Below are 15847 nucleotides of genomic sequence, written 5' to 3'. Positions count from 1 at the left end.
GATGGCAAAATACGTCCGGACGTCTACGGATGATTTGAGGGTCTGCTTTGGAGATGCCCTAAGAGAGAACCAAGGTATCTTTGTTTAAGATATTTTTCATTTTATATTGACTATTCGCCTAAAATCCAGATTGTATCTAGTTGCATATATATGGTCTAATACACCAAGTATATATATATGCGTCTACACTAGTACACTACACTTGCCAGTTGCCATGCCATGGGTTTTGGCTTGTTGCCTATAAATACAAGAGATGTTGTTTCACTCCAAAACCCAAAGCCTGCCAGCAGAGTCCTTTCCTAGTCCCTACCACGCCGTGCCTCTAGCTCTCGGCCATGTCGCCGTCCATGGCCGCGGCCGTGTCGTCGCTCCGCGCCCTCCCACTCCACATACTCGTGCCACTCGTGGCCTCGGCGCTCGCCTTCATCGTCGCCGTCTTCCGACGCATTCTTCGGCGGCAGCGGCCGGTGTACCTGCTGAACTACAGCTGCCACCTTCCGGACGCGGACCGGCAGTGCAACCTGGAGGTGTGCGAGTACTTCGGCCTCCGCTCCAAGCGCTACACCGACGAGACCGCCGACTTCATGCGGCTCATCTTCCGCAAGTCCGGCCTCGGGCAGGAGACCTTCGCGCCGCCCTTCATCTTCTCCGGCAAGTTCGAGAAGACGCTGGCCTTCGCCATCCAGGAGGCGGAGGAGGGCCTCTTCACCGTGGTGTCCCAGCTGCTGGCCAAGTCCGACGTCTCCCCGCGCGACGTCAGCGTCCTCATCGTCGCCTGCTCCATGTTCTCCCCTCAGCCGTCGCTGGCGACCATGATCGTGCGCCGCTTCAAGATGAGGGACGACGTCAAGGCGTACAGCTTCGCCGGGATGGGGTGCAGCGCCGGCACGGTGGGCATCGACATGGCGGCGCGGCTGCTGCGCGTGCAGCGCCGCCCGGGGTACGCGCTGGTGGTGGTGACGGAGAACACCAGCCTGAACTGGTACTTCGGCAACAACAAGCACATGCTGGTGACCAACTGCATCTTCCGCGTCGGCAGCGCGGCGGCGCTCATCACCGACGTGCCCGCGCGCCGGGCCGACGCCAAGTACGAGCTGCTGCGCACGCTGCGGACGCACCACGGCGCCGACGACGCGGCGTACAACGCCGCCGTGCAGATGGAGGACGAGGACGGCGGCGTGGGCGTGGCGCTCACCAAGGACCTCGTGCGCGTCGCCGGCGCCGGCCTCCGCAGCCACATCGCCACCCTCGCGCCCTACGTGCTCCCGGTCTCCGAGCTGCTCAGGTACCGTCGTGCTACCACGTCGCGACGCTTCCCACCTCTGCGCGCGCATTTAACATATCTACTGCACCGTCCATATTTTTCCAGGGGCCAGTAAAACTTTACTACTACTGTGGTATCGCTGCAACACTGCCACTGTATAAACAACTTTTCACCTAAACACAGCAATGCTCCTACGTCAGTATTAATTTCTACCTGCCTTGAAACAAAATCCACCCATGATCTAATGCATATGCTCTTTTTAGAAGAAGAGAGAAAAAAAATCACTGTTCAATATGAGCTCTTTTTTCTTTTGAACAAATTCAATATGAGCTCGGCAGTTTCCCTAATACCTCTGTAACTAAATATAAGACATTTTTGCAGTTTCAGAAACGTCTTTTATTCAGTTACGGAGGTAGTACGTGACTAACCATATTTTTATATCAAACTTAACTTGATGGTTGCATATTATTGAAACTTTGTAATTTTTCATTCGCAAATGTACATTCTCGGCAGTTTCACGTTTCTAGATCTAAAGCTGCGCGCAATATTTTTGTGCAACATAAAACTATTGGACGTAGCGACCTTGTGAGGAATAACCGAATGAGCATCGACAAACAGTACGCGGCCAAAAATCAGGGGGGCTTCTCCACGGCATCATGGCTTATACTCACACCCACAACGTAATTCTTTTTAGGTTTTTCAAGGTTAACCAAAATGAAAATGTAGGCCGTTTTAAACACTCTCATTGCATTTTTGCTGATGTTGCTTCTATTTACACCCTCACTTATCCATTAAGAGTTGAGCCTATAACCTTAGTATCCATTGTATCCATTGATCTTCTTAAGGTGTATTTTTTTGCGGGTCGATCTACTTAAGTTGTAGAATCACTAAAGACTGGCATTGGCATTTTACACTTTAGGTAGTCGCTAGAGTCTACATCTTGGAACGAATTACTACTATATGTTGAAACATTGTGCAACAAAAGAACATGGGCAACTTAAGAAGATCAATCATGGGACCATGTAGTCGGGTTACTTTTTCAATCATGGATGCGGTTGCTAGGGCAAAAAATAAAAACATTGCCATAGTGTCCTCTAGGCATCTAGCTTAGAGATCCTCATAAAGAAATTGGGGCCTATATCTTCATTTTTTTCGAAAAGGGATGTCACTGGCATGTGCATTGATTGATGTACATAACCACAGATAAAAACATCTCCACTATTAAAGATGAGTTGGAAATTGTACGTTGGTACGTCCAACTCCCTCCCCCTCGATTCCCTTCCCCACGTCCTGCGTTAACTCAATCAAATTTTATCAAAACCTCAAATAAATCAAAATTTGCCTTGCCTTCCCCATCCATACCCAAATCTAATCAAATCTTACTAAAACCTCACCTAAAATAAAACTTTCCTTTGCCTCACCCACCCATACTCAAATCAAATCTTATCAATATGATGAGTGTAAGATTTATGCCGGACATGATTGGTGTTGAACCACTAGAATATGTATTTCCTTATTGTGACGCTTGGGTAATTAGTTGTTATGTCGTTGTATATTGCCAAAGTAAAAACATTCGGATGTAAACAAGATAGAGAAACGAGCAGAAGATATCTCATTTTCTCATTGTATTAGTAAGAACTGATTTCGAACCTATAATGCTTAGTTGGCGTTTGTCTGAGTGAAGAATAGCCTGGAATTGATTTTTTAGGGTTTTTCCTTGCTGATTTTGGCAGTTTGACCCAGATTTAGTTTCCGAGCTTTGGGACGATGCTTTCCATTTCCTGAATTGCACAGACAGTACTACTGCGGTATTCTGCACACACGTATAGATGTGGACTTGACTTTTGGTTTCAGCATATGAGGCGTAGCTTCAAACTTAATTAATGTCGATCGTATACTTGCTAGTACGTACTTGAGGTTTTCAATAGCGAGCGTAGCACACCCACACCCCACATGCATCTTCAGAGAAGCAGTAGCAAAACTTAATGGAATCGTACGTGAGCACTCTGTGTCTCTAGCCTAGCCTTCAATGGATGCACGGTCATTTTTTTTCCCCATTCTTGTTGACACTGTATGGTCGTTGTTTAATGTCTGTTTACTACGGAGCATCTACATGAATTTCACCAAGATCGATCCGGCATGGTGCAAAGCTTCAAACATTTACTTCTTTGGGTACGGTGCATGGTCTCACCGGACGCGTGGGCACGTGGTGGTTGGGCATGCAGGTACGTGTACCGGGTGGCGTGGGCGTACAGCGGCGGCAACCCCAAGGCGGCGGCGGCGCTGGTGCCGGACTTCCAGCGCGCGTTCGAGCACATGTGCATCCACTCCGGCGGCAAGGCGGTGATCGACACGGTGGCGAAGCTGTTGGGGTTCGCGCCGGCGGTGGTGGAGCCCGCCCGCGCCACGCTGCACCGCTTCGGCAACACCTCCAGCAGCCTCGTCTTCTACGAGCTGGCCTACTTCGAGGCCAAGCGCCGCGTCCGCGCCGGCGACCGCCTCTGGATGCTCGCCTTCGGCACCGGGTTCAAGGCCTGCAGCGTCGTCTGGCGCGCGCTCCGCGACTCCGGCCCCGACGCCGACAACCCCTGGAACGGCTGCGCGCACCGCTACCCCGCGGCGTTGCCGGTGCCCACCCCGCGCAGGCAGAACTACCAGCCCCAGCCCGAGCAGCAGCAGCAGCTAGAGGAGCAGAAGAAGTAGTGAGACCCGACCCCCGTACCGTACGTACGTCGCCGTCGATCCATCGGCCGAAGAATAAATTGTGCTGTTTCCACCGTGATCTATCTATCTAAGTGGTTGCATAGTCATGTTTCGATCGATCGATGACCGGATACTTCTTCTAAGTACGCTGATGTATTTTCATTCCAGTCACGTAAGACGTCTTTATTTAAGCAAACAATTCAGTCGTCGCCTCAACCTTGCTACGTAAGTATAATTTTCAGCTAGTTATGTTGTGCTAAAACTGGACACTTTGATGATGCAATTGAAATTTCGGAAACGCTTGGGATCACGCGACGGTACCCAATTTTTTGTGTCAACCTTCTCCTTTCCTGCCACGTGTCCCTCCTTAATGGGGCCTGCTATGTGTCGGCCAAATTTTTGTGTCAACCTCCTCCTTTCCCGTCACGCGTCTCTCCTTAATATTAGGGCCTGCTACGCGTCGGCCGGCGGATATTTTAAAAAGATCTATCGCCTGCGGGCCATCAGATCTGATCAATCTAGCGACTAAATGTCTTCTTCTGCTTTGCAATAAAGATCTTGTTGCAGAAACATTTGCAACATAGCTTGTGTTGTGGATTTTTTTTACAACGTAAATTGTGTTGTGGGACTTTTGTTTTGCAACATACATTGTGTTGCGGGATTTTCTTTTTGAGAAAAGTGCATATTTCAATCCCGAACTCTTGCCCTGGTCTAATTTACAACCCCGAACTCCAATACCGTCTAAATTACAACCCCCAACTCTCAAAACTGGCTAGGATTCAACCCTCCCCTCTCTGTTGACCGGTTTTAACTGTAAAATTATCAATATTATCAGGGAAAAATAAAAAAATGAATTTCCGGAAACAAAATTATAAATATTTCCATGAAAAACCGAAAAATACATAAAATTTAAAAACTCCAGGGAAAAAATCAAATGCCCAAGAAAATTGTAAAATTAAAAATTAAAAATTCTAGAAAAAATAATTTCCAAAAAAAGTTAATTTTTTATTTTTCCCGAAAATTACAGAAAAAAGTTTTCGAATTTTTTCGCAAACTTTTTTTTTGGAAATTTGTTTTTTTATTTTTCCCAGATTTTTTCCCGATCTTATAGATTTTTTTATATTTTCTTGAAATTTTGAATTTTTCCTCTAACGTGGCATGCTGATTGGACCTGTTGACTGGTCAAAACCAGTCAACAAGGAGCGGAGGGTTGAATCCTGACCTGTTTTGAGAATTGAGGGTTGTAATTTAGATGGTATTCAAGTTCGGGGTTGTAAATTAGACTAGGGCAAGAGTTCGGGGTTGAAAAATGCACTTCTCTCATTTTTTTTTGCAACATGGCTGTGTTGCGGAATTTTTTTCTGTCTTCACTTTTTTTCTACAACAAGGGTAGTGTTGTGAGAGAACTTTTGCAACATAGGTAATGTTGCAGAAAACATATAGACGAGAAACATAGAGAGGAACACGATGTTTTCTAGACGAAGAGGTATGTCCCGTGTTTCCTTGAGAGGGGCCTTGAGTGCACGTGGCGCTTAAAGGAGGTGGCAGACGTGTCGATTCTTTTCAGCCGGTTGACGCTGAATATTTCCCCTCCTTTTATCCCCTCTCTCTCGCACCGTCCATACATTATCTCTCTTCTTTCCCATTTTCCCTTATCCATCCAGACCCACTCAGGGAGAGGCATTGTGGAGGTTGGTGCCTTGAAATTCTGGCCATGGAGACACTGTCTCTCAAGCGCCTAGACCTGACCAAGCCAGAGCAGTCTCCACGCGGTGGTGGCACCTTATGATCCTCTGTCTCCTTCCCTCATCTCTTTCTGTCAACGCGAGCAGCGGCGGCGAGGAGGAAGCAGCAGCCAGCAAGACACAACGAGTTGCAGCGGCGGCGGCGGCAGCAAGCAACAATCTACTCCATCGATGTTGTCGGTGTTGCGACCATAACACACGGCCACAGACAGATATGCTTTTGCAACAAGAGCCCCGTTGCAATTGCAACAAGAGCCTTGTTCCAATGACAGAAGACATGGCTCAATAAGGGTCATGTTGGTGATTTTTTTTAGGCTCGGGACCATAGAACAATTGTTGTACGTTGATTTTCATTAATCAAATATGTACTCCCTCTGTCCCATAATATAAGAACGTTGCTTGAAAAACGTTCTTATATTATGGGACGGAGGGAGTACAAAAAAAGTGTCAAAAAGTTTAAGAAGTGGCAAACCTATGGCAATGGTGATGCTGACGGCCGCAAGCCGGAGACGCTTTTTGCAACGAGGAAATGCAATAAGGGTCTTCTTGCAATGAGCGAAATAGAGAAAATGAGCGCACAGGTACAATTGTGTGGTGAGCATCTCCCGATCGGACAGAATGCGACCTGGCAGATCTTTGAAAAAGTTTAGCCGGCCGGCACGTAACACGCTCCTTGAAATTTACGAACAGATGAGAGACAACCTGGATTAGTAAGGGATTGACCACTGATCAGTTGACTGGAAACTGATTTTGGGTCATTCGATTCGTTTTCAGCCCTCAGATGCAAAACCAACGGCCAGATGGCCTTCTTCAACCGCCTGCCTTCCCTTTGTTCTTGCCCAAACCGCCTCATGTACCACCGACCGAACCGCCAGCTTCCGCCGCCGGCGCACTTCCGCCAGCCTCGCCGTCCAGCCCCGCGGGTATCTTTCTAAACCGGCGAAGCACAAGATTTTTCCGGTGAGCCCTACACCCCGACCCTCGAACCATCAAGTAAGTTTCATACCTGCCTCCGTCGGCTGCCACCGACTGCCGAGGCCTTGCTGGCATCCGTGAGCTTCAGTGCACCCAGCAGCTGCTGCTTCCTTCCAAAAAAATAAATGACCTAAATTTCGGATTCAGGCGACTGACATCCAGCTAATTTGGATTTGTAAGACTGTGTTAGTTGGCCCTCTTGAATCTTGTTGATCTACGTACGACCGAGGCAGAAGAAGATGGTCCACTAACCTATCGCTAGATCCGCGGCACACGTCCGTCCAATCAAAGACAAAGATGTAGGTCCGGTACTGCTACTGCACCATATCATATGAGCACTGTGCTCCGCACTTACTACCGAAAGAGTGAGGAGAGAATGCAATGCATGTACCCTACGTCGACAGCGATGGTTAGGTTGCTCAAATAAACGGCGTAGTACTTAAAGTAGGATCGATGGAGGCCATTGATGGCGTCGCATCGGCGAGGATCTGCGAGACGTAGTAGTAAGGCACTCCATGTGGGCGCGCGCATGCAATTGATCATGGAGGAATGGACGGCTCCCACAGATCGGCCGGCAGGCACGGCATGGCATATTGCATGCGTTGCTGGCGGCCCGCCTTCAATGACGCCTGGAGAGAGATGCACAGGTGGAGGTGGGGTTGCTTGTGCTTGGATTGGATTGGAGCACTTCTGTTTCTGCTGGACTTGGTGTGAGCTTGGCAGCATGCTAGTGCTGGTGGCACGGACTCATGTGTGGCAATTAACCAATAGGCATGTGACTTCTGTTTTTGGTATTATTGTGGAAGTCTTTTCCTTCCAGTTTGTTAGATTGAGTTCTAGTCGATTTTGTTGCCGTCGCGTTTCTCTTGTAGTGCAGCAACCGCGAAGGCCAGTTGAAGCCGAAGTCGTCGCGGAGAAAATTTACGGATTGCCGTTGGAGATGCCTTAATAGGTGTTATGATATTCGTTCAAAGTCAACTGTAACATTTGTAATGTGAATAGATTTTGAGTTTGGTACATGCAAAGATGTTTACAGCCTATAAACATAGTTTTTTTTTAGAAAAGGAGGAATACCCCCGGCCTTTGCATCTGGACGATGCATACGGTCAATTTATTAATTATTAACACAAGACCTTACAAAGTCGTACAACAGTAAGACCAAAGTCACCATCTTCGCAACCTCTGTTGCTGCTCCAATCTAACTGATGAAGGGGCGCTGATGGTCTGGGCCTAATACCAAACAGACTCGCAGCCAAACCTAACATCTAAGACCTGAGGTCCCAACCAGGACGCCTGCCGGGTATGGGCACCCACCAGTCCGGCGTGCTCCTCAACCAGGACGCCTGCCGGGTATGAGGCCGCCACAGCCACCTGCCACATATCCATCTTCGAAGCTGTACTGCTGCATCGGCCTTGCCCGGTCTCGTTGTCGCCGAAGCCACCACGATGCCAGACAGCGTCGACCTCCTGCGCGTGTCCGTCACCACACATCTAACGCCAAGCCTCCGCTGCTCCATGCCGCCAAGAGCCGCCGCCAAGAATATGTAGAAAGAAACACCGCTCCACCGAAAGGGAGGCAGCACACCCCCACCCCTCACCTGCAGACCCTTCCATCCGATCCCAATGTCCTTGGCGTTGCCTCCAAGAAGGTTACGGTGCACGGGGCGCCGCCGACGCCCGATCCGCATCGGATCTTGGGCTTTCACCCGGACATGGGTCGGAGTGGAGAGATGGTGCTCTTAGCAGCGCCCCCAAGGAGGAAAGCGGCGCCAAAAAGCTGCGTCGCCGCTGCCGGCCAGCCAAGGCGGCCAAGGTTTCCCCCGGACACCGATCTGCTCCACCAGAACACACCGGAGGTGGATCCGGCAAGATCCAAACCGAACCGGGGACTGGGAAGGGATGCATGGAAGGGAAGGGGGGCAATACCTCCAGATCTGGCATGCCTGCGGCTCGCCGTCCTCACGGCCGAACCCTCAGGCACGCTGCACACCACGCCAGCAGGGGCCGCCGCCCTGGATCCGATGGCCTCCGCGAAGAAGAAGCGCCGAAGACCCCGCCGCCACCTTCCCCGGCGCCCGCGCGGGCTTTCCTGGCGGTCGTCTCCGGTGACGGCGAGGGGGTGGGGGAGGTGGGGGGAGGCGGCGGGGGAAAACCCTAGACTCCCCCGAGTCGCCCTAGGGGCGACGCGAGGGACGGGAGGGACGGACCCTAGTGAGGCAAAACAAACAACTTGATCGCCAGCCTATAAACATAGTAAGTAAGTGAGAATTGATAAATGAATTTGTGTGTGGTAGATTCAACCATCTATGTCAAATATGCAAGCACGCATGAGTATCATTGTTTTTGAAATTTCCAAATATTTTTCTCAAGGATGGCCCTTTTTTTATCTCGAATGTGATATATTGATATGTATTCAGATATTTACAGGTGCATTGTTGTATTTTGTATAATTCTAATTCAAAAAGCATAAAACAAATCTAGAATAAGTTAATTTTGTGTTTATAAACATGCTATGATTTGAACATCGTGCATCCGCCTCGGAAAACACTTTTCCATTCACCATGAATGAGTCTTCCATTGAGAAAGGAGAGTCTCATTCTCAAGCCTCGTAGGAGGGTGCATGCATTTTTTCTCCCATTGCAACACACGGGCCTTTTTGCTAGCCATGACTAAGATAATAATAGCTCCAAATGCATATTAGAGGCAAATCTCCTTCTCGACGGCAAATCTCTTGATCTTTCACTTCTTCAACCGAGTTGCATCCATATTGGTCTTGTGATCATTGACAATGTGGGCAATATGCAACTCCATCTCCATCTTTTTTAATACTATTCTTATCTTCTTTTATCCTTTCTTGTCTTCTTCAATCTTCTTCATTACTTCCTCCATCTTCCGGCCTACCTCTTGACCTAGCGTTAACTTTTCTTCAACCTTCTTCATTACGTCGATGGTGCATTCCAATCTTCCAAATAAACATTTTTTTATTTGAGAAAATTATTCAACTCCATTTTCATACCCCCCCCCCAACACTGCAATCATATATTGAATCCTAGATAACAATGTCTAAGTCAAATCAATTCAGCATAATTTCGCGAAATAAAGCAAACCTTAGGAGAAATCAAACTGTGTCGGATTCTTAGGAGGTGGTGTTCCTATTGCAGCCAAGGCAAACCAATCCTCATTGGTGTCCCAAGAGTAGGCATGCAGGCGGACACGCCCGCGAAGCCTGTGAGCGTCCGCATTCATTAGTTTTGCATGAGCACAGTTTATTAAAGTAGCAGTGATTAGCTTTGTTTTTTTTGCTTCGCGAACACGTCCGCTTGTTGGAAATATGCCCTAGAGGCAATAATAAATGGTTATTATTATATTTCTTTGTTCATGATAATTGTCTATTGTTCATGCTATAATTGTGTTATCCGGAAATCGTAATGCATGTGTGAATACATAGACCACAACGTGTCCCTAGTAAGCCTCTAGTTGACTAGCTCGTTGATCAACAGATAGTCATGGTTTCCTGACTATGGACATTGGATGTCATTGATAACGGGATCACATCATTAGGAGAATGATGTGATGGACAAGACCCAATCCTAAGCATAGCTCAAAGATCGTGTAGTTCGTTTGCTAGAGCTTTTCCAATGTCAAGTATCTTCTCCTTAGACCATGAGATCGTGCAACTCCCGGATACCGTAGGAGTACTTTGGGTGTGCCAAACGTCACAACGTAACTGGGTGACTATAAAGGTACACTACGGGTATCTCCGAAAGTGTCTGTTGGGTTGGCACGGATCGAGACTGGGATTTGTCACTCCGTATGACGGAGAGGTATCTCTGGGCCCACTCGGTAATGCATCATCATAATGAGCTCAATGTGACTAAGGCGTTAGTCACGGGATCATGCATTGCGGTACGAGTAAAGAGACTTGCCGGTAACGAGATTGAACAAGGTATTGGGATACCGAGGATCGAATCTCGGGCAAGTAACATACCGATTGACAAAGGGAATTGTATACGGGATTGATTGAATCCTCGACATCGTGGTTCATCCGATGAGATCATCGTGGAACATGTGGGAGCCAACATGGGTATCCAGATCCCGCTGTTGGTTATTGACCGGAGAGGCGTCTCGGTCATGTCTGCATGTCTCCCGAACCCGTAGGGTCTACACACTTAAGGTTCGGTGACGCTAGGGTTGTAGAGATATGAGTATGCGGAAACCCGAAAGTTGTTCGGAGTCCCGAATGAGATCCCGGACGTCACGAGGACTTCTGGAATGGTCCGGAGGTGAAGAATTATATATAGGAAGTCAAGTTTCGGCCACCGGGAAAGTTTCGGGGGTCACCGGTATTGTACCGGGACCACCGGAAGGGTCCCGGGGGTCCACCGGGTGGGGCCACCTATCCCGAAGGGCCCCATGGGCTGAAGTGGGAAGGGAACCAGCCCTTAGTGGGCTGGGGCGCCCCCCATGGGCCTCCCCCCTGCGCCTAGGGTTGGAAACCCTAGGGTGGGGGGCGCCCCACTTGCCTTGGGGGGCAAGTCTCCCCCCTGGCCGCCGCCCCCCATGCAGATGGGTCTTGGCCGGCGCCCCCCCTCCCAGGGGGCCTATATAAAGGGGGGAGGGAGGGCAGCAGTACTACAGCCTTGGGCGCCTCCCTCCTCCCCTGCAACACCTCTCCCTCTCGCAGAAGCTCGGCGAAGCCCTGCCGAGATCCCGCTACATCCACCACCACGCCGTCGTGCTGCTGGATCTCCATCAACCTCTCCTTCCCCCTTGCTGGATCAAGAAGGAGGAGACGTCGCTGCTCCGTACGTGTGTTGAACGCGGAGGTGCCGTCCGTTCGGCACTCGGTCATCGGTGATTTGGATCACGGCGAGTACGACTCCATCAACCTCGTTCATTGGAACGCTTCCGCTCGCGATCTACAAGGGTATGTAGATGCACTCCTTTCCCCTCGTTGCTAGTATACTCCATAGATGGATCTTGGTGAACGTAGAAAATTTTAAAATTCTGCTACAATCCCCAACAGTGGTATCAGAGCCAGGCCTATGCGTAGTTGCTATGCACGAGTAGAACACAAAGCAGTTGTGGGCGTAGATGTTGCCAATTCTTCTTGCCGCTACTAGTCTTATCTTGTTTCGGCGGCATTGTGGGATGAAGCGGCCCGGACCGACCTTACACGTACGCTTACGTGAGACAGGTTCCACCGACTGACATGCACTAGTTGAAAAGGGTCCTTATGAAGGGTAAATATAAATTGGCATATCACGTTGTGGTCATACATAGGTAAGAAACGTTCTTGCTAGAAACCTACAAGCCACGTAAAAACTTGCAACAACAATTAGAGGACGTCTAACTTGTTTTTGCAGCATGTGCTATGTGATGTGATATGGCCAGAAGATGTGATGAATGATATATGTGATGTATGAGATTGATCATATTCTTGTAATAGGAATCACGACTTGCATGTCGATGAGTATGACAACCGGCAGGAGCCATAGGAGTTGTCTTTATTATTTTGTATGACCTGCGTGTCATTGAATAACGCCATGTAAATTACTTTACTTTGTTGCTAAACGCTTTAGCCATAGAAGTAGAAGTAATCGTTGGCGTGACAACTTCATGAAGACACAATGATGGAGATCATGATGATGGAGATTATGGTGTCATGCCGGTGACGAAGATGATCATGGTGCCCCGAAGATGGAGATCAAAGGAGCAAAATGATATTGGCCATATCATGTCACTATTTGATTGCATGTGATGTTTATCATATTTTGCATCTTATTTGCTTAGAACGACGGTAGTAAGTAAGATGATCCCTTATGATAATTTCAAGAAAGTGTTCACCCTAACTGTGCACCGTTGCGAAGGTTCGTTGTTTCGAAGCACCACGTGATGATCGGGTGTGATAGATTCTAACGTTCGCATACAATGGGTGTTGACGAGCCTAGCATGTACAGACATGGCCTCGGAACACACGCAATACACTTAGGTTGACTTGATGAGCCTAGCATGTACAGACATGGCCTCGGAACACGGAGGACCGAAAGGTCGAGCATGAGTCGTATAGAAGATACGATCAACATGGAGATGTTCACCGATCTTGACTAGTCCGTCTCACGTGATGATCGGACACGGCCTAGTTAACTCGGATCATGTTTCACTTAGATGACTAGAGGGATGTCTATCTGAGTGGGAGTTCATTGAGTAATTTGATTAGATGAACTTAATTATCATGAACTTAGTCTAAAATCTTTACAATATGTCTTGTAGATCAAATGGCCCACGTTGTCCTCAACTTCAACGCGTTCCTAGAGAAAACCAAGCTGAAAGATGATGGCAGCAACTATACGGACTGGGTCCGGAACCTGAGGATCATCCTCGTAGCTGCCAAGAAAGATTATGTCCAAGAAGCACCGCTAGGTGAAGCACCAATCCCAGAGAACCAAGACGTTATGAACGCTTGGCAATCACGTGCTGATGATTACTCCCTCGTTTAGTGCATGCTTTACAGCTTAGAACCGGGTCTCCAAAAGCGTTTTGAGAAACATGGAGCATATGAGATGTTCGAAGAGTTGAAAAATGGTTTTCAAAGCTCATGCCCGGGTCGAGAGATATGAAGTCTCCGACAAGTTCTTCAGCTGTAAAATGGAGGAGAATAGTTCTGTTAGTGAGCACATACTCAGAATGTCTGGGTTGCACAACCGCTTGTCTCAGCTGGGAGTTAATCTCCCGGATGACGCGGTCATTGACAGAATCCTTCAGTCGCTTCCACCAAGCTACAAGAGCTTTGTGATGAACTTCAATATGCAGGGGATGGAAAAGACCATTCCTGAGGTATATTCGATGCTGAAATCAGCGGAGGTGGAGATCAGAAAAGAACATCAAGTGTTGATGGTGAATAAAACCACTAAGTTCAAGAAGGGCAAGGGTAAGAAGAACTTCAAGAAGGACGGCAAGGGAGTTGCCGCGCCTGGTAAGCCAGTTGCCGGGAAGAAGTCAAAGAATGGACCCAAGCCTGAGACTGAGTGCTTTTATTGCAAGGGAAGTGGTCACTGGAAGCGGAACTGCCCCAAATACTTAGCGGACAAGAAGGCTGGCAACACCAAAGGTATATGTGATATACATGTAATTGATGTGTACCATACCAGTACTCATAGTAGCTCCTAGGTATTTGATACCGGTGCGGTTGCTCATATTTGTAACTCAAAAAAGGAACTGTGGAATAAATGGAGACTGGCAAAGGACGAGGTGACGATGCGCGTCGGGAATGGTTCCAAGGTCGATGTGATCGCCGTCGGCACGCTACCTCTGCATCTACCTACGGGATTAGTTTTAAACCTCAATAATTCTTATTTAGTGCCAGCTTTGAGCATGAACATTGTATCTGGATCTCGTTTAATTCGAGATGGCTACTCATTTAAATCCGAGAATAATGGTTGTTCCATTTATTTGAGAGATATGTTTTATGGTCATGCCCCGCTGGTCAATGGTTTATTCTTGATGAATCTCGAACGTGATGTTACACATATTCATAGTGTGAATACCAAAAGATGTAAAGTTGATAACGATAGTCCCACATACTTGTGGCACTGCCGCCTTGGTCACATTGGTGTCAAGCGCATGAAGAAGCTCCATGCAGATGGACTTTTGGGGTCTCTTGATTACGAATCATTTGACACGTGCGAACCATGCCTCATCGGTAAGATGACCAAGACTCCGTTCTCCGGAACAATGGAGCGAGCAACCAACTTATTGGAAATTATACATACCGATGTGTGCGGTCCAATGAGTGTTGAGGCTCGCGGAGGATATCGTTATGTTCTCACTCTCACTGATGACTTAAGTAGATATGGGTATGTCTAACTAATGAAACACAAGTCTGAAACCTTTGAAAAGTTCAAGGAATTTCAGAGTGAGGTTGAGAATCAACGTGACAGGAAAATAAAATTCTTACGATCAGATCGTGGTGGAGAATATTTAAGTCACGAATTTGGTGCGCACTTAAGGAAATGTGGAATCGTTTCACAACTCACGCCGCCTGGAACACCTCAGTGAAACGGTGTGTCTGAACGTCGTAATCGCACTCTATTGGATATGGTGCGATCTATGATGTCTCTTACCGATTTACCGCTCTCATTTTGGGGCTATGCTCTAGAGACTGCCGCATTCACTTTAAATAGGGCTCCGTCGAAATCCGTTGAGACGACACCGTATGAATTATGGTTTGGGAAGAAACCTAAGCTATCGTTTCTAAAAGTTTGGGGATGCGATGCTTATGTCAAGAAACTTCAACCTGAAAAGCTCGAACCCAAGTCGGAGAAATGCGTCTTCATAGGATACCCTAAGGAAACTTTTGGGTATACCTTCTACCTCAGATCCGAAGGCAAGATCTTTGTTGCCAAGAATGGGTCCTTTCTGGAGAAAGAGTTTCTCTCGAAAGAATTGAGTGGGAGGAAAGTGGAACTTGATGAGGTGATAGTCACCCCTTCCGAACTGGAAAGTAGCGCAGCACGGGAAGATGTTCCTGTGGTGCCTACACCGACTGGGGAGGAAGTTAATGATGATGATCATGAAGCTTCGAATCAAGTTACTGCTGAACTTCGTAGGTCCACAAGGACACGTTCCGCACCAGAGTGGTACGGCAACCCTGTCCTGGAAATCATGTTGTTAGACAACGGTGAACCTTCGAACTATGAAGAAGCGATGGCGGGCCCGGATTCCGACAAATGGCTAGAAGCCATGAAATCCGAGATAGAATCCATGTATGAAAACAAAGTATGGACTTTGACTGACTTGCCCGATGAGCGGCGAGCCATAGAAAACAAATGGATCTTTAAGAAGAAGACGGACGCAGATGGTAATGTGACCATCTACAAAGCTCGACTTGTCGCTAAGGGTTATCGACAAGTTCAAGGGGTTGACTACGATGAGACTTTCTCACCCGTAGCGAAGCTGAAGTCCGTCCGAATCATGTTAGCAATTGCCGCATACTATGATTATGAGATATGGCAGATGGACGTCAAAACGGCATTCCTTAACGGCTTCCTTAAGGAAGAGTTGTATATGATGCAGCCGGAAGGTTTTGTCGATCCTAAGAATGCTAACAAAGTATGCAAGCTCCAACGCTCAATCTATGGGCCGGTGCAAGCATCTCGGA

The 15847-nt window shown here is 48.0% G+C and overlaps 1 protein-coding gene across 1 annotated transcript; it reads left to right on the top strand.

Moving 5' to 3' along the window:
- Positions 1-255: 255 nt before the first annotated feature.
- On the top strand, positions 256-4277 carry LOC109739633 (3-ketoacyl-CoA synthase 17). The gene is made up of 2 exons (XM_020298703.3): positions 256-1285; positions 3490-4277. Exons 1-2 carry the CDS (start codon positions 336-338, stop codon positions 3965-3967), a joined length of 1428 nt encoding a protein of 475 aa, XP_020154292.1. The 5' UTR covers positions 256-335; the 3' UTR covers positions 3968-4277.
- The last annotated feature ends 11570 nt before the right edge of the window (positions 4278-15847 follow it).

This window comes from Aegilops tauschii, chromosome 5 (genome assembly GCF_002575655.3).
Source record: "Aegilops tauschii subsp. strangulata cultivar AL8/78 chromosome 5, Aet v6.0, whole genome shotgun sequence".
NCBI lineage: Eukaryota > Viridiplantae > Streptophyta > Magnoliopsida > Poales > Poaceae > Aegilops > Aegilops tauschii.
The sequence above is the reverse complement of the archived record's forward strand: the minus strand, read 5'-3'. Positions and strand labels throughout refer to the sequence as shown.

Bases quoted from the DNA above. Each gene is read 5' to 3' on its own strand.
- LOC109739633 (XM_020298703.3), top strand. From the start codon at position 336: ATGTCGCCGTCCATGGCCGCGGCCGTGTCGTCGCTCCGCGCCCTCCCA. The intron at 1,286-3,489 runs GTACCGTCGTGC...TTGGGCATGCAG, and splicing joins CCGGTCTCCGAGCTGCTCAG to GTACGTGTACCGGGTGGCGT.